The following is a 27619-nucleotide window of genomic DNA, read 5'->3' as shown; positions in this document are numbered from 1 at the left end:
GAAACCAGGCATTATTTTAAAAAGATAATTGAGCTTTTATACAGTGCAATATCCACTTAATTTGTTCAAATCGCTTTATAAGGGATGCCTGGCCAACAGCAACATTTACCATTTAGCACAGGACAGACGCCTGTTAGGCGATGTTACAATTTTTTTTCAGACAGAGACAACGCTGTTAACGGCCAGATACTCATTTTACACCTGAGTACAGTGAGAGAATGCAAGTAAAGAGCCTTCTCCAAGGACTCAACTGTGCGTCGAGCGGGGCCTTTCAATCCGAAAGTTAATGTCATACCACTAGACCACATAGCCGCATGATCTAAGTCTTTTTGATAATCATTTCCTAGAATCAAACGTGTAAAAGTATATATCGATGGCCCATTGATCTAACCTCTGAAGTAACGTCTTTGCAAAAGGTTACTTCAGAAGTTAGATCAATGGGCCATCGATGTGCAGGTGTCGTATGTATTGTATTTATTCTCATTTAATAGCAACTCATTAAGGATATGGAACCCTGATGACTCATTCATTAGAGTAACAGGATTCAATCGTCTGATGTCACGTCCGCCAGCAACGAGCAGCTTGGTTCTAAACAAAGAAAATTGGTGCTTTGTATTCTTCATGGTGGCGAGAACTTTTTCGCATGTCATGTGATAAAATGTATAAAAGTCAAAACATGATCAGATTTAGAATGTTTTTCTCCTCTGAATACACTTTTATGCTCGTCAGAGAAGTATTCCATAAGGGCATCCGCCATTGTTCCGATCGTTTAGAATCAGTTACTAAGTTACTGAGCGTCATTTCGAGGGAAGTGACGACTGTTGAATCCTATTGCCTTGCAAGCAAAAGGACTGCTGTCGATCCTCGCCACATTCAAGATTTTTTTCTGACCCCCTATCCACCCGATAGTGATTGGGTTGGTCAGACTCCTAGATGTGATGGAAAGTACTTTAAAATAGACTAGCATCCTATCCAAATGGTAGCAAAAAATTGCAAATTGGTTTAAGTTTAAGACTACAGAAACTGTGATAAATATCGGCTCTATGGCTTGTTATTGTTTTAAAGGGTTACATTAAACATACAAGGAATTTCCCAGTAATTGTAGATAATTAACAACTGACAGTTTCTTTTTGTTAGAATTATATTCCTTAGTTTTATGTTGTATTTTTGAGTAACTTGTGTTGCATTGTTAAGTGCTTTGAGATTGTTAAGATATGTGGTAAGTCGCTGTAAGAACCATGTATTATTTTTTATGAGTGTATAATTGCCCTTGCCACCATTCTCTGATCCAGTTTTTCCATTCTCTCATTTCCAGGTGCTTACAAATGTCGAGCTGGGTGGGCAAACCAAGAATCACCATCACTTGTTTTCAAGAATGTGACAGCCAAGCAGAGAGGAAAGAAAAATCAAAATGTATGATGAATTTTGATTGTATTGTTTTTTATCTGTCTGACTTACAAAGAGTTGGTAGCCTTACACACTTTTTTTCAGTCAACTGTAATCCTTGTACATACTAATTTCTTCTCTTCGTGCCCGGTGGAACTTAACAAAATGGCTGACACCTGAATGAAGCAGCATGAGAATGACAAACTAAGACAAAGCAACATTCAAATTTGTCGCAAAATCTCTATTAATATACCCTCCTAGGGCCAATTGCATGTTCTGATGAAAGAAATGATACCAGTGGTTCAATTTACAGTACTTTTGTAGAAAGTAGGATTGGATTACATTATTATTTTTGCCTTTCAAAACAGGCCGCACAGTGCGGCCTGTTTTGAAAGGCAAAAATAATAATGTAATCCAATCAGCACGGAGGGAAACAGTCAAATGTAGTTAGTTTTGGGAGATGATATTTTTTTCCTTGTGAATCATCTCTCTTTTATGTACTGTTTTTTTTTAACATATAATTTGTAAACATTTGAGTGTATTCCTCCTAGGGCCTAGGGGAATTTTGTGCTGGTGTCTGGGTGACACTTTTAGGTGATCTCAAACTAAGTACTTTGATAGTGTGCTCTTGTAATCTACATCTGTTTCCTATTTGAACCAATTCCCCTTTGTCTTACCTTTTCTTTGGTGTTTTAATTGTAATTCCATAACTTTTTACTGTCCCATTTTCTTCCTTTTTACTGTCGCTGATATGACTGAAATGTGTTGCAAGCGCCGTAAAACCCTTAAAAAACAAAAACAAAACAAGCTGTCTAACCTGCAGCATTTCTTTCTGGTAGTTTTGGCTCTGCCAGGTTTTATTTTTTCCTATGAAGCTCATGCCAGTGCCATCATACAATATCGATCTGATTCTTTACTTAGTATGTGGCTGATGTATTTCCATCTCTTTCTTCGGACTGCCTCACTCACTCATTGCGGGTGGTTGGATGGGAGCATTACCCTTGAATCATATACCTATGATGTTCGCATGGGTGTACGATCCGATAGTGATGTCGTTTCTTCTTCTCTTTACTAGCCTATCCTGCTTCTTTGGTTTGTGATTGTATTTTTGACAGGGGATATTTTTTTTTCTGTAAATCTTCTGCCTGTTTGTTCTTGGTTATTTATAATTTAGCTTATGATATCTTTAGGTTATGATTTTGATTTACATTTGTACTATTTTTGTTAGATTGCTTGTTTTTTTGTTTCAGCGGTCTCTCATATAACCTCAATTGTGTTGGAAGAGACCTAAAGCAACAAACAAACAAACAAATCACTCATCGTCCTCATTCCTGTTCTTTCCTTGAGCTGCTCTCTCTAATTTTGTCACGAGCTCTTTACCCATCTTTGCTATAGTAAATAACTGCAATGAATTCTTCTTTATCTTTAAAAATGGTTCAATTTATTAGTAGTAGAAACATACAATCAATTGTGACAATAGGATCAGAACCATTACACACAAATTGAATTTAATTGAGTTTAACAGCACATCTCATCTCTCATATATTCGCAGCCCATTTTATGGCTCATACCCTTGTTCATCTAACAAAAAAACAATTAAAACATAAATACATTGCTTCTTATTCCAGATAGATGGTAGAGAAAAATTATGATATTTTAAAGTAGATGACAATCAGTTTTGAATTCAATTGTACTCGCAACAGGATGTGGAGACCCAAATAGGAAATGACATCACACAAGTGGATGCAGCGAAGTGTATACTCAGATCACAGTTTGACAGGAATTTAGTCACACTTTATGATGTACAGGTAATAAATAGGCTTCAACAGTCGTGACATCACTTCCCTCGTAATGATGCATAGTAACTTAGTAACTGGTTCTAAACTATTGGAACAACGGTTGACGCCCTTGTGAAATACTTCTCCAACGATCATAAAAGTTTATCCAGAGGAGAAAAAAATTATAAATCTGATCATGTTTTGACTTTTATACATTCTGATCACATGACATGTGGAAAAGTTCTAGCCAGCACGAAGAATAAAAAGTACCGATTTTCTTTGTTTAGAACCAAGCTGCTCGTTGCTGGCGGACATCAGACTATTGAATCCAATTGGTGGCCTCTCACACACCATTGCCTGAGATCACAATATACTAATCTATTCCTTGATGTTATCCTGGTACTTTTTCTGTTGTCTTCCTCTAACTTTGCATACAATATAAATCACAGTAACTTGACATTAAACATAAACAATATACCAAGAACCGAAAAGAGGACAAACGAGATTAAGGGTGCATTCTACTGCATATTGTGTCCTGATGTTTATTGAGTCAGATAAATCATTATATTGAGCTTATAAACAATAATTGAGCTTTTATATAGCGCAATATCCACTGAGCATGCGCAAAGCACTTGACAAAGGGTACCTGGCCAACAACAACACTTTACATGTAGGACGTGACATGACGCCCGTTACGCAATATTACAAATTTTTTTGGAGAGAGTTGACGCTGTTATCGGCCAGATACTCATTTTAAACCTGACTACAGTCAGAGAATGTGAGTAAAGAGCCTTTGCCAAGGACTCAAACTATGCTGATGTTGATAATCGTAACATGGAAATCAGTTGATCCAGGCTCGAACCCAGGACCTTCCGATCCAAAACCGAGTGTCATACCACTAGACCACATAACTGCACATGATTATTGTACTTAAAATAATAACCAGTTAATTGATTGCTATGAAATTCAATACTAAGATAAGCAACTCTTCCATGGAGTGCTAAAATCACGTTTGTTCTTGTCCATAATAGTAACTCTGTATTTAAATGTTCCATGATTTCCATGTTACGATTATCAACATCAGCATAGATTGTTTGATTATATCTTGACACTCAGCCTCTGACCTGTAGGTTCTTGGTTTGAATTCCACTGTGAGTGGTGCAAAGTTGAGTCTGGCGACTATTTTTACTCACATTCTCTCACCCTATTCAGGTGTAAAATGAGTATCTGGCAATTAACAGCTTTGTGTGTTGAAAAATGAAATGTACTATTACCTTACTGGCATCGTGTATTGTGCTACATGTCAAGGGTTGCTTTTGGCCTGGGATCCCTTGTAAATTTTAGCACCTTTACAGTAGTGTCGAGTGGTACCGGTACTGAGTACTGGTAATACCGGTAACAGCCTTACCAATAATTTATCAACACTAAGCAGCCCAGTCTCGATACTCTGACAACCCACTATTCTGTAAGAATGTGCATATTATCGTAATGGAAAAATAATAAACAATATATATGACATTTACAACACTGCTGTTTATTTCTTCATAAAATCGGATCACTTAGTTATACTGCTGGAACCCAGCAAGTGACTGACAACAGCAGCTGCATGCTGTAAAAGTGGCTACCTGGACGGGGATTCCCCGTTTTGAGGGTTAAGACACAAAGTATTGCATTTTCGTGATGTAATATAACACCATATCAAGACGACCACTTACATTACAATAATATTAACTTATGGAACAGACAGTACTACTTTCACTTGTTATGTTGGTTCTTTTTTCGTTTTATTGTGATTATTCTGATAGGTTTTATAAGTACTTTAAAATCCCTACTATTTTAAAATATTTTTGTTGTTTTGCGGACAATAAAAAATTCAAATCTTTAAAATCAGACGTTGGATTCCGAAACTAATTAATGCTTTGTCTAGTCTTAATATTATTACACACAGTAAAACATTCATTTTCTGATTCAACACATTTTAACTGCGTTTTTAATGGTCATAAATGTAATGGGCTGGACATCTGGTATGTTCTCTTCATTTGTATTTTGTAATGTATTTAAAAGATATGGAGATAAGTTGACTAAACAATTTAACACACTCCTAAAGAACATATAAAGCAATATATTGTGTGTGTAGGTTTTACTTCACTATTACAAATAGAAACAAAACCATCGTCATTACACCAAACAACAACACCATCACAGTGGCGTAGTAGATAATACAAACAATGAATATGGTAGAAAAAGGCATCCTCTCTCTCTCTCTCTCTCCTCTCTCTCTCTCACACTCTTTCTTTCTTTCTTTCTCTCTCTCTCTCTCTCTCTCTCTCTCTCTCTCTCTCTCTCTCCTCTCTCTCTTTCTCTCTCTCTCTCTCTCTCTCTCTCTCTCTCTCTCTCTCTCTCTCTCTCACTCACACACACACACACAACACAAAACATGCATACATACACACATACATCCTGCATATATACACACATACAAACGTAAAAGACAGGCTAAGAGAAATGCATCGCATTCACACTACACCTAATTCATATCACTGACAACAACGATATAACATCAGCAGTTAGTACAGATAGTATTCCACAAAGGCACAATTTGACAGGGGAAAATAAGAAGAGGGCGGAGGGGGGGGGGGGGGGGGGATTTACTCAAACATAGCCAAGATAGAGACAATAACAGTGACACCTCCTAGGAATTAAGAGATATTCAGACAATATTCACATTGTACAAGTAATGCAGCCGGTGAATAAAACCTTCCCACACCAATCAACAGAGACATGAATGAAACAAACCCATTCATTTCATATTTCTTAAATCAGAAACAGATGGGTATTTAAGAACTATTATTGTAGGGCTACTTGCAGAGTGTATATATATATATATATATTCCTGTACTACAATAAGTATGACTTCTTCACTCCTTTACCATATTCGTGGGAACTTTTAATGATAAAACTGTAGAATTGGTGTAGTAAAGTGTTCCATGGTCAGTGGGAGTCCAGGAAATGATTACGACATTGTTTACATTGTGTAACTGGTCCAAATTCATCACACACGATAGCCTGGACATCTCATAGACTGCTAGATATTCCCAGTGAAATTTGATACCCCACCCCAACACTTGTTACATATTTGTTGAACTGAATTAACATTAGTGCAACAGAAGGTAGACAGTTTGTACTATGTACTATTGTGAATAATAATAAACTGCAACGTCTGATTGTTGTTGTAGGGATTCCAGAAACATTTGATTTAAAAGATAAATGTAGTGAAAATGTGAGTCTACTTTGCTGTCTTCCTGAGAAAGAAATATACTGATGATATCTATGATATTTAGTCCACTGTGTGAGGGGGATTTCAATCTATAACATGAGTGATATAGATTTACATTTAAGATAATTGTCACTTGGCTATGCCATTATTTATCATACCAATTAGACTACTCGCTTCACTGACTGCAGGCACGTGCCATGCCAGAGCGCAGGTAAAGAGAAGGAGAGTAGTGACCTCTTGACCTAGCATCTCAACTAAGTGATCCGCTGGTAAACCACTGTGACAAAAATAAAGTGGAAACATTGAATTAAAAGAGAACAAAAAATTTTAAACTGAAAAAAAAAAACAAACAAACAAAAAATAACAGCTCTCCAAACTCTGAGTTGATAACAAATCATCGGCAATGAGAATTATATTTATCAACAATTATAAGAGTTATGAAGGGGTGGGGGTTTTGTCTTTCAATGTAATAATGTTTTGATTTTAATCTCATCAGGAACAAATCTTTGACTACATCTTTTACCACCTTGGCATCAACACAGAGGGTATAGTGGACCACCCCGTGGTCCTGACTGAGGCTGTGTGTAATCCAAACTATTGCCGACAATGTAAGCAATGCAATCAACTTTCATGTAACAATAAATGAAGTGAGTAGGAAAGTGCCAGAAGACAACAGAGAATAAATGGGTCATGGATAGCTCATACGGTAGAGTCACAATCTCCCCAGCCAGGCGGAGTTGTTATACCAGTAAGGTCGCGGGTTCGAGCCCCCATCGCTGCTGCAAAGTTTTTATTCTCTGTTGTTTTATGGCACTTTCCTATACTCACTTCATTTCTTGTTATTATCAACATGAGTGTCTGCTCCACTCACTTTTCCACGTTTCATCTCAGCTTTTTAAAAAAGTTCTCTCGTAAAACCTCAAATTTTTCTTTATTCACCCCAATGGTAAATTTTTCTTTAGAGTCTGTTCCAAGAGAAGACTGAAACAATCCAGGCTTCAGCCACTTTGTGGTATAAACATATATTGTCTTAAGTGGATCATTGACTAGTTAAAAGGTTGTTCGAATTAACTTTCATATTATTGTTAAGTTCTGTGCAGTCCTTCAGAGCCCTTTGGCCCATAGAATCAGAGTTTAACCCAGTTTCTATTATGTGAAAAGGGCAATAACAATTATATGTTATCCATCGAATAGGAAGCTGGTCTATTGCAAAGTACTTTCTGCCAGATCTAATAGACCCAGCTACCCAATCACTGCTGGGTGGACAGGGGGATCGGAAAAAAATCTTTACTGCAACCTGGGATCATTCTTGGTCCCTTTCATTGTGAAGTGAGCTGTCTAATAATTGAATTGTTGGGACCCCCAGTTTTATTGGCATACCATGTTATTGTTTGCCAGTGCTTTAAAATAGGTTGATTAGTTTGAGCCTTATATATTACATATCATTTTGCATTTTTTCAAAAATATAATTTTTTTACAACTATGCTTCTAGGAATGCCAAGGCAATAGCATCTAATCATAATACAAAAGATGTGCGATTGATTCTTTCCTTTTTTTTTTCTTTCTTACGTTTTAACTTACACATGAATTATTTCCACTTCCATTATGAGTACATAAGACATATATGTATATATATATATATATATATATATATATATATATATATATATATATATATATATATATATATATATATATATATATATATATATATAAATAAATAAAACGGTGTAAGAAAGGAAAAAAAGGAAAGAATCATCAAGCATCTTTTGTGACATGTTAAGATGCTATCGCCTTGGCATTCCTAGAAGCATAGTTGTAAAGAATTATATTTTGAAAAAATGCAAAATGATATGTGAAATAGATGGCTCAATCTGATATATATATATATATTTATGAGTGTTGGTGGGTACTCGTAGGTATGAAAGTGCTCGATAATGATGGTTAGAGCTAATATAAAATATAAATTGTCACTCACATTATATGGCCAAGACGTTCGTTTCTGTGGCTTTCTTCCATGTCCTCAGTCGGCATAATGTCCGAAGAAAAAGTGTTTATTCTATATATATATACATATATAGATATATATGTAAGGATGAGGATACAATATTCCTTTTGTTATTCACACAGTAATGTCAGAACTATTGTTTGAGTGCTACAACGTGCCACAAGTAACCTATGGAGTGGATTCCCTTTTCAGCCTATACCACAACCATCCATCTCCTGGTTTGTTTCTTATTGTATTGTTTGGTCAAAACCTTTTTGCTATTTAAAGGTCTAGCAAAAGCAAATGAAATTTAGATTTTTCATCATCTAACCTTTTTGCTATTTAAACCTCTCCTTACCACCTACAGCAAAATCCTCACATTTGTTACGACACAATATACATTTTTTCTTATTCAGATTTATTTTGTACATCACAATTATCTTTGTTTAAATATTAAGAACATAAATTTGTTTTGTAGAGAGATTTTTGAGTTTAAAAATCAATTTTGCTGCTGGGTAAGCCTGCATTTAGGGAAAATATTGAAAAGGATCGTGAGTGAGTGAGTTAAAGGTCTAGCAAAAGCAAATGAAATTTAGATTTTTCATCATATAACCTTTATCGGTTTGTGAATTAAATATTTGGAGGATGTATTTATGTTTGATTTGGTTTTGACATTGGCTTTATGGTATAAAAATATTTTCTAAACTACTGTTAATTGAATTTTTTTTAAAAAGAAGAAAGGCAGGAAAGAAAAGTTTATATTTTCGTTTGGGAGACAGATGCTATTCATCTTTTTTTTTTAAAACACATTCATTTACCTTATTATTAGTATTTTTATATTTTTTCGATATTTAAATTTTCAATGTGACTATTTGTTTTCCCAATAATGTCTGGTAAAGGAATATATTTGTGCAGCACCCTCTCTTTTACTGATTTGATTAACTTTAAGGATCCTTAGTTTTCAAGCCTGTCTCTATTTATATTAATCAGACCATAAGAATTTCTATAGGACTAAATTGTCCGGATTATTCTTTTTTATTTACTTGTTCTCCGATTTTAAAACAAATATTTGAAAGAAAATTAGTGAAAAACATTATCCATTTCAAATTTCCTCAAAAAGGTTATGTGACCTCATTATTTTTTAGCATTTCAAAGTGATAGACACGTTTCTATTTTCTTCATTAAAAAAAAATTATTATTTTTCATTTTTTGTTTATTCTGATCAAAGAGAAACCAGAACAAACAAAAGAAGACACATAACAAAATACATATTTTTCTTGTGCTGCAGGAATGGGTTTTTTTTTATGAACAATGTTTTTTTTTAACTGTTGTATCCATTATTTATAGAATTATTTTAAAGCAATTGCACCACTGGTATTGACTTTATAGAGACAGCCGATGCATTGATTATCGACTGTGGCTACCAAGCTACCCACATTTTGCCAGTTATGGATGGGCGAATCGATTCACAGCACACGAGACGGATGAATATGGGCGGGGCTTACGTTGACTGGTTCTTGCAACGGATCTTGCAGTTGAAGTACCCTGGGCATCTGAATGCCATCACCCTGGCAAGGGCAGAGGTACGCCGTATTCTCTAATTTTTACTGTCCATTTAATGCTACTGAAACTAGAACAAACTCTGGTTCCACAGGCCTTATGATTATTTTCTATGCAGCTTTTTCTCTTGTGAATATTAATTCAGAAAAGTAAGTGGAGCAGGCTATTACATTGATAATAACTATGTTATATTTTTATGTTGAGAACAGAACTCATAAGCTTAAACTGCTAGTTCGCCGATAAACTGTCGTGATTTTTGTGTGCTGACCCCATGACCTCAAGAAGTCGCGAGAGATGCTGAAGATAGTTACTACGTTTGAAACCACTTTTTTAGGATTGGTGGATTGCATTGATAGTAGAGTGCCCTCTCTCGTGGTCAAACGGTTGTGTTGTAATAGTCAGGTCTTGGGTTTGACTCCCCAATGCTGCAACAGTTTTTATTCTATATGTGATCCCTCATCTCAAAACGGTATTATGTTGGAATGATTAAGATGCTGAAAATGGAGTTTATGGCCGGAAATATCAGCCTTGCAATGAGTTTGTATGTTTTATTGAAGAGAATGAATGTCATATCTTAGAATGCTTAGTAGCAATAGTTCAAATTTTTGACCAAGTTAGCTTTAATTTGGCTTTTTAGTATCTGGTTCATTCCGACATGATACTGTTATGAGACGATGGGTCACATATTGTCTTCTGACCCTTTTCTACTCACTTCATTCCTTGCTTTTTTCATTTGCGGTATGAAATTTGGAATTAAGACAATGGAAAATGTGGTAAGATAACATAGAGGAATGAACAGGAATGATGCTGTACAAGTCCATACAGAAGTCCAAAAATGACTGAGATGTGTAACACAGGATGGTGAAGACTGGATCCCACAAGTAGTTCCCACAGACGACTATCTGGTCATGGGGAATGAGAGTGAGTGAGTGATGACACCTGGCTTTGGACTTGCAAGTCTCTTTTTCGTGCGGCTATGTGGTCTAGTGGTGTGACACTCGCTTTCGGAACGGAAGGTCCTTGGTTCGAGCCTCACTCGGTGCATAGTTGAATCCTTGGAAAAGGCTCTTTACCCACATTCTGTCACCGTACTCAGGTGTAAAATGGGTACCTGGCTGTTAACAGGTTGTCTCTGTCGAAAAAAAAAATTCTAACAGGCATCATGTCTTGTTCTATATTTTACGTGTTGCTGTTGGTCAGGGACACCTTGTAAAGCGATTTGAGCACGTTTAGTGGATATTGCGCTTTATAAATGCTCTGTTCTTTTTGAGTTTTAAAAAAAATATGAGTAACTGGTCTATACCAGACAACTATCCCTATAATATCATGACTGACCCTTTTTGGCAATCTGAGAAAAAAATTTAAGAAAGTTAAAAAAAAAAAAAGGACTGTTAATATATAGATATGAACAAGTGTGTATGAAAGGTGCCAGACAAAGCAAGAATGAAAAATACAAGAAAAAAACCATCCCAAAAAATCAGTCTACCTTGACTGGGGATCGAACCTCAGACCTTCTGATTACTGAAGCGAGGGTTCACAGCATAAAACACGTACCCTCATGAAGAATACAGGTAATAAAATTGTTCCAGCTATTGGGAGTCTCTGCGGTGTAATGGTAGCACATCTGACGGTAATCAGAAGGTCTGTGGTTCGATCCCCAGTCGAGGTAGACTGATTTTTTGGGATGGTTGTTTTCTTGTATTTTTCTTTCTTTCTTTGTCTGGCATCTTTCATACACCCAGGTTCAGATCTTTATCCTAAACTGGTGCCTGCTCCTTAATTTCTTAATTTGATTGTTTATATGTAATGTAAATGTTGCTCCTCGAAGCTCGAAGAAATAAATAACAATGTGAAATTGAATGTAAGCTTCAATTTGATATACGAAAACATAAAATGGACGTTTCAGGTTTCCCCTTTATCAACAATGTAGGATGATTGAACACTACAGACAAATAAGATAATGTGGTAGTGGTGTTGTTAAGATGAATAAATCAAGATAATATTATTATTATTATTATTGTTATTAATATTATTATTATTATTATTATTATTTTATTATTATTATCATCGTCATCATCATCATCATTATTATTATTATCATTATTATTATTATCATTTTGATTATTATCGAAGTATTCTGTTGTGTGTACTAATCACCAGGAAATTGTGAGAGACCACTGCTACGCTGCTGTGGACTTTTTGTCAGAATTGTCCTCATGGTCTGACGCGACATACTTTGATAGAAATGTCAGGAAAATGCAGCTGCCTGTGGCTCAGGTATGGTTCAAGTTCAAGTCTAATATCCTAATTTACTCGTAGAATTCTGCCCATCACTGCAGATTTGTTAGAAGGTGACGTCACTCAGCTCTTTGCTGTTGTTTTCAGAATACCAGCTGAGTGATTAGTTCTCAATAATTTGATATATCTATCAAAGACAATAAACGTTTGAGGTTGCACACAGTTTTATTTGTTGGAATGTTTCATCTGGCAGGCAGATGTTGTGAGTATTTTAATACAATGGATAGCAAAAAAAAATAAAAATTATTAAGTTTCTTGGCAAATAAATTGTAAAAAAAAGTCAAATTCCTGGTCTAATTTTGACTATTTAATGCTCATATTCTTCACAGAAAGTATGCTTTTCCACTGTTAACTTTTTTCCAGGCTATAAAAACCAGTGAGAACATAAAAAGGAAAAAAAACTTTTTAAAAAGTTTTTTGATGGTGCTAGTAGAAGGGACAAACTTTTAAGCCATATCCTGATCATCTTATTCTTTTTCCCTTGCAAAGATACAGCCTTAAAGGGCTGTACCGCACTCACTCTTTTTTACATGCAAAGGTAAGTCGGCATAAGTTCATTTATCTGGTACCTAGTAATACATTCATAGTACATGAGACATTTAAAGTTGTACCATAACATATAGATTCAAAATCATCCAAATGTATTTTTCCCCCTTTATTTTCAGACCCAAGGTAGTCAGATATCAACTGAACAACAAAAGGAACGTCGTAAACAACAGATATCACGATTACAGGAAGTTAATACCAAAAGACGAATGGAAAAGGTATTGTCATGAAGTTTGATAATTAGATCAAAGTATACACCCAACAACCAATCTGTAACCCATTTAACTTCAATGCAAAACCCTTTTTAAGCACAGATTCTTTTTTTGGGGTTTTTAATATTTATTAATTATTTTGTTGGTTATTGATTTTATTTTGTTTGCTGATATGTTTGGATGCTTGTTTTGTTTGTTTTTATTTATTTATTTATTTTTATATTTTGATGCTTGTAATAAGTGGCAAATTTTTAATCCATTGGCTGATCATCTTATTCTTCTTCCCTTGTACAGGTACAGCCTTAAAGGCTTGTACTTGCAAGCACTGCTTTACACATATAGACCAACATAAGTGTTTTTTTTTTTTTTTTTGTTGTTTGTTTGGATTTTTTTTTTTTTAATGAATATATTTTTACTGTTTGTTTTTTTTAAAAAACAATTCAGACAAAGCTTTTATTATTTTGCTCATATATGAATTATTTAATTTTCTCTTCTTTCATTCTTTTTATTTTCAAATCCTTTCAGTTAAATTCAGATGAAGCAGAACTACAGAAATTACTAGAAGTACAAGAACTCATTTTGACTGGGGAGGACGACGCTTGTGTTGTGAGTTTGAATCCTCTCTTCTCTTACAGACTATTTTCTTTGATATAAAAGAGTCATATCATTAATATTTGCTAGGACAGATTGCTACAATTATAGGGAAAACAATACATGCACATTTTTCATCTATTATTTCAGACTAAACACTGATGCAGAAAAACACAGTATTTGCAGATAATTCTTTGAGCCAAAATTGGCCAAAAATAATAATCTTTCAGAGCCATTAGGAGCTGGAGTTAACGATGGTTTTGATAGCGTGAAATGGACAATAGCAATTTCAACTTCACTCAGGATTGATCTCGACCCCTTTGCGCATGAAGCAAGCACTCTACAGTTGAGCTGTACCAGTCAATAATTGGCCAAGTTTGTTTATATCATTTCCTCCAGATTGGGGTTTTTAACCAAATTCAAGATTCTTCTTCTTCAGTCCTCATCCCTAAGTGGGTATAGACCACCAATGAAACTTTTCCATCCTCTTCTGTTGTTGGCCAGTCTTTCCATCTCCTGTCAGCGTATCCCAGACCTCTCCAGCTCTACCAGAAGGTCTCCCCTCCATGTTGACCTTGGTCTTCCTTTTTTTTTTCCTCTTTCTGGATGGATTCCATTGCAGGGCTGTCCTTGTGATATTGTCCTTTGGTTTCCTCAAAAAGATTAAAACTGGTAAAAATATGAATTTATGTCAAATTGAGCTATACTGCATAATTTCTAGGTCATTTTGAAGTGACAATTTATTGAAGTCATGATGGAAATCCTGGAAAGTGTCAGAAGACAAAAGAAAATCAAAATTTTTCAGTGGCGATAGGGGCTCGAGTGAAATTTTGATTTTCTATTGTCTTCTGGCACTTTCCTTCTGATTTCATTTCATGTTTTTATCAACATAAGTCCCGCTCCACTCACTTTTCTGATGGAAATCCTACATTTAGGCTTGATAAAGATTTTTTATCTCTTCAAATTCTGATTATTAAAAACAAAAAAGGTCAAATTGTTAGTGCAAAAAATGTTACCCGACAGACTGCTTTTACTGTATGAAATGGAATTATGATTCTCTGTGGCTTACTGGTGGAATAAGTGAAACACACTGAAGTGCTTGGAGCATTGTAATGTGCATATATAGTCATATGCTCTTTATGATTCATATTCATATTGGATTCGATTTGATTTTATACTGCAGAGTAAAGACTGACAGAGATCACGTAAACTGCTTGATCTGAAATGTGGGATCATTATATCAATGTATCAATAAGATTCTAGAACACAACAAAAGAAGAAATATAATGAAAAGTACTTCAAAGCCAAAGGGTAGGCTTATATCATCAAAGAGTTTTTCCCATTTTTTTTAATAGCGGGAAACAGACAACAGCAATTACTTGTTATCCTTTGGATGGGATGCCAGTTATCGCAAAGTAAATTCCACTAGGTCTATCATAGTCAACTACCTAATCACTGCTGGGTGGACAGGAGTTCAGAAAAAAAAGATCTCTATTTTTACCTGGTATCAATCCTTATCTGTGTGTGTGCGAAGTTGAGCTACTAGGACCTCCAAAATAAAATGAAAGAAAAACTTCATTGAAGTAGATTAGGAATAATTACAATAAACTCGATCTTTGATCAATAAAAAGCAACTTTAATTTAGATAAAACATTTTACATCCTCAAGCCTTCATATTACATCAAATTCCGTTATCTTCATTATCTCTAACTGACCATTCTAACTCTCTCTTACCAACTACACACTCTAATCACGCACCAGGCTCTCACTCATTAGACCCTGATACACACAACGGTGACCATAAAAGTGATCAGTATTCACAACAATTCATTTAAGCGAATTGACAGAAATTCTAGTCAGATATATTCTAAGGGGGAGAAAAGCTTTGCTTGGTCTAACCCTAGAATTTGGAAAAAATTGCCTTAAAAAATAAGAGAATCAACAGCTTTATAAGCATTAAAAAAGAAAATGAAAACTCATCTTTTGCAGTCATGTAGCTACTCCTATGAATTATAAATGATTTTTTTGCGTGCATGTGTTCGTGTATGTATGTCTAAGTGTTTGTGAGTGCAATCATGCTGTGCATGGATATAAGATATTTATGATATATTTATATGTCATTGTAACGCGCCTAGAGCCTGCATAAATAACGGGATAAACTGTTTAATAAATGTGCACTATATATTATTATTATTATTATTATTATATTATTATTATTATTATTATTATTATTATTATTTAATTATATTATTATTATTATTATTAAGTAAAACGACCTCCTCTTAGAATACACAGAATAAAGCAAAACAATTTCTCTATCTCAGCATGCTTTGTCAGAAGTTGGTATCCACAATGTAGAAGAGCTCCAGTCATCCGTTGAAAAACTTTCCACCAACATTCAGAGGTCAAAAGCAAAACTGCTTGGACAGGAACCAGCACCCATTGAGTTGGAGGTAATTTAGCGATATTATTATTATTATTATTATTATTATTATTATTATTATTATTATTATTATTATTATTATTATTATTATTATTATTATTATTATTATTATTATTATTATTATTATTATTATTATTATTATTATTATTATTATTATTATTATTATTATTATTACTATTATTATTATTATTATTATTATTATTATTATATTATTATTATTATTATTATTTTGTTTTTATTTGTTTTGTTTTTTTTTGTTTCTTTGGGAAGGGGGGGGGGGTATGTTTTTTTTTTTGTTTTGTTTTTTTTAAATCACCTTTTCAATTTAGCCTTTGACCTACAGATCACAAATTGAGTGTCATAAGTGTCATACTGCTGAACTACAATGTGTTTTCAATCCTCTCTTCCTCCCATAGTGGGCAGACTGGGTGGGGTTCCTGACCTTCCATAATGGGCAGGGAGGTACATACTGTGTCTTCTTTCCCCCTGTATCTGTTTTCCGACATGCTTTCTGTCATTGTCTTGGAATGAGATTTCTTGGTTTTGTCCTGAACCTGGCCGGATACCCTGGCTGAGAGAGAAACAGTCAAAGGTATAGTTAGTTTTGGGAGATGAGATTTTTTTCCTTGTGACCTGTGCTTAGGTGATCTCAAACTAAGTACAATGATAGTGTGCTCTTGGAATCTACTTCTGTTTCCTATTTAAACCAGTTCCCCTTTTGTCTTCCCTTTTCTTGGCCACTTTAATTGTAATTCTAGAACTATTTACTATCCCATTTTCTTCCTTTTTAATAGCACTGATATGACCTAAATGTGTTGCAAGCGCCATAAAACCTTTAAAAACAAATAAACAAAACAATCCTCTCTTCTAATTCTGATTTTGTCTAATTATTGTAATCCAGGGTAAGGAACCGTCATTCCCATTACTGGACATACCGGATGAAATGTTGACCCCAGACCAATTGGCTGTCAAGAAAAGGCAAAGGATTCTCAAGAGTGCCAGGGAAGGACGGAACAAAGTCCTGGCCTTGCAGAGGGAGAGACGACAGAAGGTAATCAAACATTGTCGGAACAGGCATCAAGTCTGGCTGGCGCATTTCTGATGTTGATAATACCACCGGCTACAATAAAAACCAACTCTCACTGTTATTTTACCCTCTTTATCCTGTATATTTCCTCTTTTCGAAATATCTTCGTGATTGGGGGCTGTTGACTTTTCCTGTGGTTCATGATCCCTTCTTGTGACCTATATCTATCTTTATTATTTATTTTTATCATTTATATTGCTGTCTGTCTGTGTGCTTGAATGAGACTATTTTATTTGTGTGCTGCCTAGAAAAGTCTGCAGTAATGCGCACAAAGACTTTTCAAGACAAAGGCAAACATTTGTGACTAGGGGCTCAGATGTCAAAATTAAATTTTTATCACCATAGCAGTTTTATAAGCCCTTTTGTTTTCCATGCTGAAAGCATTTGTGATAATAATTACTATGTACACGTTTATTTTATGATATCTAACTTACTCAGTAGCATGAAAATTGAACGCCTGACTTGTTTCCTGAACATATCTGAATTAAATAAATAAATTTAAAAAAAATGAAATTCCCTTTACTCATCCCATAGGGGAAATTTGTCTCTAGGATCCTATTGCAAGGGAAGACTGGAGTTACCCAGGCATCAGCCACCGTGCAGAGGGCAAATTGAGCTAGTGCTTTATGATTAATACAAACATATTTATATTTAACTAAGTAAACCAGCATACCAAATCAAGAGTGAGTCGATGTGTCTCCATGCGATCAGAAAAGTGTCTGTGCTGTTTTTCCTTTAACACCTTTACTTAATAAAAGCTTGTAAAACAATGTTCAATCTTTAAATGAGTTTTTCACAATTCGGCTTCCTGACTTCAAATATCAATATCTCATGAATTAATTAAGATAGATTGATGAAATAAACTGCAAAATGTTAAGAAAATACTGCTGTATCACAAAACGATTACAATCTCAAAATGAGTATGTTGACCATTCCTGAGGGTTTTCCTCACCTTTGGTTTTGGCCCTTATCCTTATATGGATTTTTTTTTTTACGAGGAGAAAATATTTTTTATTTTTTTTATTTTTTTTAACTTGCTTTCCTTGCACTATTGAGTGAAGGTATAATTTTTTTTTAAAATTATTTTCAAATGATGTTGTCTAGGAATGGGAAGAGGAGAGAAAGCTGGAGGAAAGACGGAGGTTTGATTTTAATGGATGGCTGCAGGAGGTCAGGACCAAGCGACAGGTTTGTTGTCGTTTCAGTGATATTAAATTAAATGATGTGACAAATTTGGGAGCAGGCACTGGTGTCAAATATCTAAAAAAATGTGTATGAAATAGTGCCAGACAAAGCAAGAAAGAAAAATACAAGCTCGAGGCAGGTTTATTTTTCTGGATGTTTTTTTTACTTGTATTTTTCTTTCCTGCTTTGTCTGGCACTATTTCATACACATGTTTTTTTCACGATAAATGATGAAAAGGAAATTTAACCGTTTTGTTGAAATTCCATTCAGGGTGAACTCCAGGGAGTTTTTAAAATGTCAAAACTTACTTGATATTTGAAATTAAAATTGATTTGAGTAATTTCTTAATGTTTTTCTGTTAAATGAATAGACCAACAAAATGATGATATATAAACATCCCTTTACTTATCTCAAAGATAAAGTTATCTTTAAAGACTATCTCAAAAATAAAAAAAATCATAAAAAAGAGAAAGAGATAGCTAATAACGCATCAGCCACAGTGCTGATAAATATCAAAAATATCAAATACATTTAAAAATAACAACCGAAGAACTGATTTCAACAACACAAGGAAATATCCAACTGCCTCAGCACCTTAACACACATGATGACAATCTAAAGCTAAGAACACTTGCACTAGACAGAGATTTATGGAGGCAAATTACTAACTGGATAATAAAAACAGACTGACAAACTCGAAGTGATGCACACATTCACGGCAAGCGTCCATATTGACTGCGCAACCATATTCATTCATTCATATTCTTTTGGCATTGGACCTCTAACCAGAACAAATATGAATTCTACCCCTCACAAAATTGAATTGTATTTTACCATTCTTATGACCCAATTACCTTATGGGTGAATAAAGTTTATTTATTTATTTATTTATTCATTCTAAAATTCTTGCTGTTGGATCCAGAGAATTCTAGATGCTCGCAATGCAAGAAGACAAAAGAAATCTGATATGGCAAAAAGGAGGACGTATGCCTCTCAACAGCGAATGAGAATCATCTCTCAACTGGCAGCACGTATGTTTTTTTTACAAATGCATCAAATATGAATCTTGCAATATTGTATCTCTTTGATTTGTAATTTTATGATTTTGTCAAAGAATGACCATGGAATAATTGAAAATTTATTATATATGTATTGCTTGGACATCTTATTAAAATCTTCATCAGATCTTTTTGATTTTTTATATTAATGTCATCTTTATAGAAGAAACGGATATCCTTTTCAAATTTTGCTTCTGGGTGGGGTTCCTGACCTCCCGTAGTGGGCAGGGAGGTACATACTACGTCTTATATCCCCCTATATCTGTTTTCCAGCTTGCTTTCTGTCTTTGTATTGGAATGAGATTCCTTAGTTTTGTCTTAGCCCCGGCCGGATACCCTGGCTGGGAGGGAAACAGTCAAATGTATAGTTAGTTTTGGGAGATGAGATTTTTTACCTTGTAAATCATCTCTCTGTTATGCACTGTATAATTTTTCCTTTTACATATGTATGATTTGTAAACTATTAAGTGTGTTCCTTTTGGTGGGGTACCTGTGCTTGTGTCTGGATGAGACATTTAGTGATCTCAAACTTAGTACACTGATAGTGTGCTCTTGGAATCTACATCTGTTACCTATTTGAACCAATTCCCCTATGTCATGCTTATTTTTGGGTGTTTTAATTGTAATTCTAGAACTTTTTACTATCCCATTTTTTTCCTTTGTACTGGCGCTGATATGACCTAAATGTGTTGCAAGCGCCGTAAAACCCTTAAAAACAAAACAAAACAGTTTTGTTTGGCTTTCTTTAAGACAAATAGCCCCTTTATTTCATTTTTATTTATTTTATCATATTTTCATATTTTTTTATTGATATCAATGTATGACTTGAAAGGAGAATCCTTTATTTAATTCCAGAACCATCTAAAAAGGGGGACAACTTTGGCCAAAACGATGCAGATTGGGATGTTTATAAGGAAATTGTAAGTTTTTGGGATTTAAAAAAAAGCGTTTTTTTTTTTTAGTTTTGTGTGTATGTAAGTGTTTGGGTGTGTCTGTTTGTGGGGAAGGCAATTGGTCTCAACAGACAGTGAGTGGAACGATCAGGAAATCAGGGGTAGACCAGGGCTCTCAATTTACTACGGACAATATTCTATATTGTATTTGCAAAAGTCTTGATATTTTTTTATGAGCATGGTAATAAATAAAATGCATCACTTTTTTTTTCTCCCTATCTGTTTTCATCGTTTATATTTCTGTCATCTCGTGTAGAATCGTGATGGAGGCACCAGTGATTCGGAAGCAGAGGAAGAAAAACTGGAGGAGCTGGACAACATGCTCAAGGAACATGATCCAGAATTCCAGAAGTAAGTTTTCATGACTTAACACATCCTTGAATTGGTTCAACATAGTCACAGTCCATGGGGACGAAGTGGCTGAGTGGTTAAGGCATTGCACCGCAAGCCGGAAGGCCCCAGGTTTGAGCCCCACTTCAGGCACTTTCATTTCTTTCCTTGGTAAAGATTATTAACCCCCAATTTGCTCACTTTGGACAACATGTGTGATTCCTGTTGACATCGGACATCTTATTTGTTGGATTATCTATAATATTCCTTCATGAAATGCCTGGTCATAATCATTTTCCATGTAAAAATTGAATGTAAGCTTCAATTTAATATACGAAAACAGATATAATGAAACACTACAGACTAGTGTTTCATTCATTGTTTTGTTGATAAAGGGGAAACCTGAAACGTCCATTTTATCTGTTTTCGTATGTTAAATTGAAACTTACATTCAATTTCACATTGTTAATTATTTCTTTGAGCTTAATAGGTAGATCACTCTCTTCACACGCAATGTTGAGATTATGTTCTCTGAACCCCCCTCCTCCCTCTCCCCTTCTACACCTCAGCAGTGATTGGGTAGATGGGTCTGTTAGATCTGACAGAATGTGCTTTTTAATAGACTAGAGTCATGTCCTATAGAATCCGGGATATTTATTATTTACTTAATCATTTATGGAATGTATTTTCTGTTGACAGAGAGGTCGATATGGGAGGATTGTCTGGAGAGTTTGACATAGAGGAATATCACAGACTTCACATCGGAGTTGAACGAATTCGGTAAAATCATTGACACTTTCTCTTTTACTTCCTTTTCTTTCTTTTTTTTTTTCTTTTTCTTTTTTTTTTTTTTTATCATTTCATATCATGGGGGTTCCCCATAATTCAGTTGGTAGAGCAATGGCTGAGATAGAACCTGGGTCAATTCGAAATTGTTATTCTGATCTCCACCCGTCCAACCAGCAGTGATTGTCAATTAATTATGCAGCTATGTGTTCTAATGGTATGACACTCACCTTCAGATCAGAAGGTCCTGGGTTCAAGCCTCGCTCGGCGCATAGTGGAGTCCTTGGAAAAAGCTCTCTACTCGCATTCTCTCACTGTACTCTGGTGTAAAATGAGTACCTGGCCATTGACAGCTTTGTATCTGTCGGAAAAAAAATTGTAATATCGCCAATTTGTTTTACAGGTTAGTGTTGCTGTTAGTCAGGGATCCTTTGTAAAGCACTTTGAGCACATTTCGTAGATATTGCCCTATTTTAAAAAAAGCTGACATCATATCATGATTTAGAGACTAATAGTAATAAATCCTGTAAGTGCCTTTGATGACAACAAGTAATGAGAATAATTAAAAACAATCACTAATCAAAACGTACGTTTCATAGCATAATGATTTAGGTAATAATATTAATTATACATGACTAATCGAAAACATAAGTAAAATTCTTAAAATTTTGGTCAACAATGATTTTAAACCGATCACGAGATCATGCATTACTTGTCTCCAGAGATGTACTGTTCCAGGTCTGAACTGTTTTGTAATAGCACCTTTTATTTCAAACCTCAAACTTTAGGCTTGAACGAAGTTTGATGTAATATCTGATGATAAAGGTGCACTCAAAAAGACGGTTATCTTTACTTTAAAATCATGATAAATAACAAAATTCATGCAATCTGCAACATGCGTTTTTAATGTTTGATTTTGAGCCTTATGAGATCAAGTTTCAGTTTTTTATTTGTTTGTTTGGGTAATTTTTTTTTTCTTTGAGGTGTGGGAGGGGTGTTTTTGTTCTGTTTCTTTTTTTTTGTTTGCTTTGTGTTTTTCTTGATGTTTTTTTGGTACATTTTTAATCCTATCAACATTGCTGCCCACTTATGATTGTTTTCTTAGGGTCCCAGAGTTATTGTTCCAGCCTTCAATGCTAGGCCTGGAACAGGCTGGAATTGCTGAGACCATGGATTTCATCTTGGGAAAGATGGATTCTTCTCTCCAAGACAGAGTTGTCAAGGTAAGGCTGCATTGGGCTTCATTAACTCACTAAATCCTAGAGCTTATTGCTACTTTTCAAAATTGGAATAAATGTATTAAAAATGAGCACGGACACATAGATAGTTTTATTCAATTATCATTAACTCTCTCCTTACTGATCATTTTCAGTATTCTCTCAAAGTGGCAGGCTTACCCAGCAGAACAATTGGTTTTTTAAACTCAAACAAGCTCTCTACGAAACAACATTATGTTCTTATGAATTAAACACAGATCATTCTTCAAAGTTTGTGATGTACAAAATAAATCTGAATTTTTTAAAATGTATATTGTGTCATAACAAATGTGACGATTTTGCTGCAGGTGGTAAGGAGAGAGTTAACATAGATAAAATAAAAACATTAGCTTTGATACTACGCCTATAATTTGTCTCAGAAAAATGTAATAAATAGGCATGGGGTAAAAGTAACCCGGGTAAACTACGGATATAGTCGGTGTTAGGGTTGAGTGAGTTAAAGGCAAACATCTCAATCTATTTTTTAAGGCATGTCGAAGTCGATGCGATTAACCTGTGCTGCGAGAGCCATTTTGGGTATCAGAATTGGAACACGCCACCCTATACAGTATACCCTATACAGTAACTTAATATTCAATTTTAAGCATCCAGTTTATGTCGACACAATACCAATCTTGGGCGATTGGTTACATTTATCCTTACTACTGTGCGGCTATGTGGTCTTGCGGTATGACACTCGCTTTCGGATCATAAGGTCCTGGGTTTTACGCATAGTTGAGTCCTAAGAAAAGGCTCTTTACTCACATTATCTCACCATACTCAAGTGTAATATGAGTATCTTGCCGTCAACAGCTTTGTCTATGTCGAAAAAAAAAAATTGTAATATCGCCTCACAGGTGTCATGTCTAGTTTTACATGTTGCTGTTGGTCAGGGACCTTTTGCAAAGCACTATGAGCATGTTTTTGCACTATATGAAAGCTCAAGTTTTTAAAAATTGTATTGCCAACAGTAAAGTTGGTCAAAATAGTGGCTTATTTTTGTCTTTATTTTGTTTTTTTTTGTATATTTATAAATGAAGGGTACAATGGAAGAACTGTTGAAATCCATCTTCTAAACCTTTAGGTCTGTACAGCTTTTTTACAAAAAGTGACAAAAACAAAAATAAAAAGGTTGTTTGTGTGTCGGGAGGGGGGAGAGATGGCAAAGATTGATTAATTGATTCCATCACAATTACCATCAGCATTGACAGGCAGAAAGATAGAGAATTGGGGGGGGGGGGGGGGGTTGATTGAGAGGTTGTGTCCATTTCTCTAAAATAATGGTTATTAATGGAAGATAAAGATGTACTTATTATCATTTAGAGTCGGAGGATGATCTAACTGAGCAATCAGAAAAAAAAAACAGAAAAGCATTTATTACATAGTTTATATATGTACAATAGAAAAACTGGTGAGGTCAGTTACAGTTACTGGATAAACGAAAATTTTTACTATAATGAATGGCTTAATTTATTTATTTACTTAGTTGTAAAAAATGAAATATACTTTCTTTTTTTATTTTTCTTATAAAAGAATGTTTTTCTGACTGGTGGAAATGCAACCTTTGACAATCTGGCTGCCAGATTGGAACGAGAACTCCAGATGTGTCGACCTTTCCAGAGTCATTATGCGGTCACTCGTGCAGGTTAGAAATCTCTTCATCTACTTGTCTCTCAACCCCAAAACAATGACTCTACTGGGACTCCCATACTTAAGAAAAACCTTAAATATTGATATTTCTGTAGAGGGCAATTAGGCTAATGCTTGACATCTAAAATATTCCCGTCCTTTAAGATAAGCTTTAAAAACAAAATTTTTCACCTAAAAAAACAGGAATGAAAGGAATTTATTTCATTTGATTTATAAATTCATTAAAAAAATCTCATTTCCTGTCAGGTTGGGGCTTGAACCTGCGACCTTACTGGTACGACAACTCTGCCTAGCCAGGGAGATCGTGACTCTACCGTATGAGCTATCCACGACCCCAAAAAAGTCGCTTTAAATTCTAGTCTATCGAGAACCACTTCTCCCCGACTTCTTGAGGTCACAGGTTCAACACACACAATGGCCGTGAAGTTGGTTGGCCAGCATTTATTTATTCTCAACACAAACATGTAAAATAGAAACGATTGAGACACTGAGTGTGCTTCGGTATTTGGGGTGAATTTTTTAATTCAGAAAAGTGAGTGGAGCAGGCACTTATGTTGATAATAACAAGAAATGAAGTGAGTAGGAAAGTGCTGGAAGACAACAGAGAAGAAAAACGTCGAGGTCTTCCACCATTTTCATTATATTATATATATTAAGTCAAAGTCACATGGCAGTCCTTGCTGACTGTCCAAGCGACAGATCAGATCATAATTGAATCCTGCTTAGGTTCTATTTTCATTCAATTCCTATCCTCAGCCAATCCCTCTCTCGATGCCTGGCATGGTGCCAAAAAGTTTGCCCTGTCGGATCACAGAGTTCAAGGGTCAATCACACGGAAAGACTATGAGGAGATGGGGGAAGGTTACCTGAAAGAACACGTCGCTGCCAATCGGTACTTTCCATCACCCGGAATGTTGTTTAAAAATGATTGAGACATAGTACAGGAGAAATTGCTCCCCCCTCCCCATCCAAAAATAAAAAAGAGAAAAATTGGACGTTATCTCAGGTTCGTTCCTGTGGTTTGAAAACTGTGAGTATGATAATGATAGCTTGAGAAGAGAGAATGAGGAGAGAGAGAGAGAGATAAGGGGCAGGGGGAGAGAGTTGAGAGATTATCTAGTATATGACGGAGGAAAGAAGATACGCCAGAGAGATAAAGATATATATATATATATATATATATTATATATATATAGAAATAATATGATAATAGTAAGAAGAGAGAGAGAGAGAGAGAGAGAGAGAGAGAGAGAGATCGTATAGGGTTTGATTAATTTACTTGCATCTTTTGTATGAACAAATTAGGATTTTTTAAGGAATTCAAAGCCAATTCACCGATCCCAAATGTTCTGAGTAACTTTTTACAATTACCTACAGTTACGGGTCATAGTACAAGTCAATGACATTAACGTTACATATAAACTCAACTCCTACAGGTTTTCTGCTCAGCTTTCTCTTATACCATTCATTTCTCCATCAAAATGTTCAATAAAGTCAATGATTTTGGTTTAAACTTAAGTGTTGAATTTCATTTCCCCCCCCCCCCCCAGTTATTTTAACTGGATGGGGTCTTCTGATCTCCAATAGTGGGCACTGAGGTCACTTCCTGTGTCTTCTATCCCCCCCCCCCCCCCCCCCCCCCCCCCATAACTGTTTTCCCTTTCCATATTGCTCTCTGTCTTTGTTCTGGATTCTGGATGGGGTTCCTAACCTCCCATAGTGGGCACAGTGGTTACCGAGTCTTCTATACCCTATATCTGTTTTCCAACTTGCTTTCTCTCTTTATCTTTGAGTGAGATTACTAAGTCTTGTCCTGACCCTGGCCGGAGTCCTTGGCTGGGAGGGAACAAAACAGTTGAATCTATGGTTATAGTTTTAGGATGTGATATTATTTTTCCTTGTAAATCATCTCTCTGCTTTGTACTGTTACTTTTTTATTTTTAGCATGATTTGTAGACATTTGAGTATATTCCTCTTAGTGGGATCTTGTGTTGGTGTCTGGGTGAAACATTTAGGTAATCTCAAACTAAGCACACTGATAGTGTGTTCTTGGAATCTACATGTTTCCTATTTGAACCATTCCCCTATGTCTTAATTTTTCCTCAAGTCCTTTTAATTGTACATCTAGAATGTTTTACTATCCAATTTTCATCCTTTTTACTGGTGCTGATAATATGACCTAAATGCGTTGCAAGCGCCGAGAGACCCTTAAAAATAAACAAAACAGAGTGATATTATTGGTTTTCTGCTTTCCTTAGTTAATGTCCCCTCTGTCTTGCTTTTTCTTTGGTGCATTTAACTTCCGATCGACAACTTTCCCTCTATTTTCTTCCTTTTTTATGGCACTGAAATGATCTTATAGTGTCGCAAGTCGCCGTAAAACTCCTAAAAACAGAAAAGAAACAGCTATTTTAAGTCATTAACCACTAAAATGGAATACCCAGACATCATGTGGAATGGAAGAGACCATTACGATGTATTGGCAGGAGTGCATAACTGTTTTTGAATTAATAAATACGATTTCAAACAAATTTTGTATTTTGTGTGCCATATGGAATCAAATCATATTATATCAATTTCATTTGACAACATCATATTCATCACAGCTTTTAGTATAGCCAGATATCTCACCACCCCTGAGCTACTAAACACGTAATATGAGTAAAGTGCCTCACCCAAGCCCAAGGACACAGTATTGGGACCAGAACTATTTATGATTACTATCATCCATCTAATAAATAGTCCGTCAGAGCCATTAAGCCTGTAGAGCTGGAGTTTATCCCGGTTACTTTTGTGTGAAACAGACAATAGCAATTGCTCGTTACCCTTTTGATGGGATGCTAGTGTATTACAAAGTACTTTCCACCAGTTTGACAGACCCAGCTACTGCTGGATTGACAAGGGGTTCAGAAACAAATCTCGCCTTCACCCGGGATAGATTTTGGTCCATTTGTGTGTGAAGCTAGTGCTGTAGTAACTGAACTATCACTATCAGGACCCCCAATATATTCTATATGTGGCCAACAGCAATACATAATGCCTGTAAGGCGATATTACAAAAAATTTTTTCGACATAGACAATGCTGTTAATGGCCAGGTTCTCATTTTACACCTGAGTACAGTGAGAGAATATGAGTAAAGAGACTTTTCCAAGTACTCAACTATGTGCCGAGGGAGGCTCGAATCAAGGACCTTCCGATCCAAAAGCAAGTGTCATACCACTAGACCAGATTGC

At 35.3% G+C, this 27619-nt stretch overlaps 1 protein-coding gene across 2 annotated transcripts in view; it reads left to right on the top strand.

The window, feature by feature from the left end:
* Window positions 1–25520, top strand: part of LOC144980159 (actin-related protein 5-like) — a 29979-nt gene extending 4459 nt beyond the window's left edge. For both annotated transcript variants that reach the window (XM_078927732.1, XM_078927731.1), the window contains exons 3-20: window positions 1316–1413; window positions 3090–3194; window positions 6938–7049; window positions 8572–8667; window positions 9818–10011; window positions 12149–12265; window positions 12952–13050; window positions 13570–13650; window positions 15960–16088; window positions 16980–17129; window positions 18270–18353; window positions 19274–19382; window positions 20265–20329; window positions 20619–20713; window positions 21392–21472; window positions 22584–22701; window positions 24268–24379; window positions 25141–25520. In XM_078927732.1, coding sequence (XP_078783858.1) covers window positions 1316–1413; window positions 3090–3194; window positions 6938–7049; window positions 8572–8667; window positions 9818–10011; window positions 12149–12265; window positions 12952–13050; window positions 13570–13650; window positions 15960–16088; window positions 16980–17129; window positions 18270–18353; window positions 19274–19382; window positions 20265–20329; window positions 20619–20713; window positions 21392–21472; window positions 22584–22701; window positions 24268–24379; window positions 25141–25316 — 2021 coding nt within the window. In that variant the 3' untranslated portion in view covers window positions 25317–25520. The remainder of the gene's footprint in view (window positions 1–1315; window positions 1414–3089; window positions 3195–6937; window positions 7050–8571; window positions 8668–9817; window positions 10012–12148; window positions 12266–12951; window positions 13051–13569; window positions 13651–15959; window positions 16089–16979; window positions 17130–18269; window positions 18354–19273; window positions 19383–20264; window positions 20330–20618; window positions 20714–21391; window positions 21473–22583; window positions 22702–24267; window positions 24380–25140) is intronic.
* Window positions 25521–27619: the final 2099 nt, after the last annotated feature.

The sequence above is a fragment of the Berghia stephanieae genome, chromosome 9 (assembly GCF_034508935.2).
Source record: "Berghia stephanieae isolate SIO BIC M18660-M18661 chromosome 9, UCSD_Bste_1.3, whole genome shotgun sequence".
In the NCBI taxonomy this organism is placed as follows: domain Eukaryota; kingdom Metazoa; phylum Mollusca; class Gastropoda; order Nudibranchia; family Aeolidiidae; genus Berghia; species Berghia stephanieae.
Note: the sequence above shows the minus strand (reverse complement) of the source record. Positions and strands in the feature narration are given on the sequence as shown.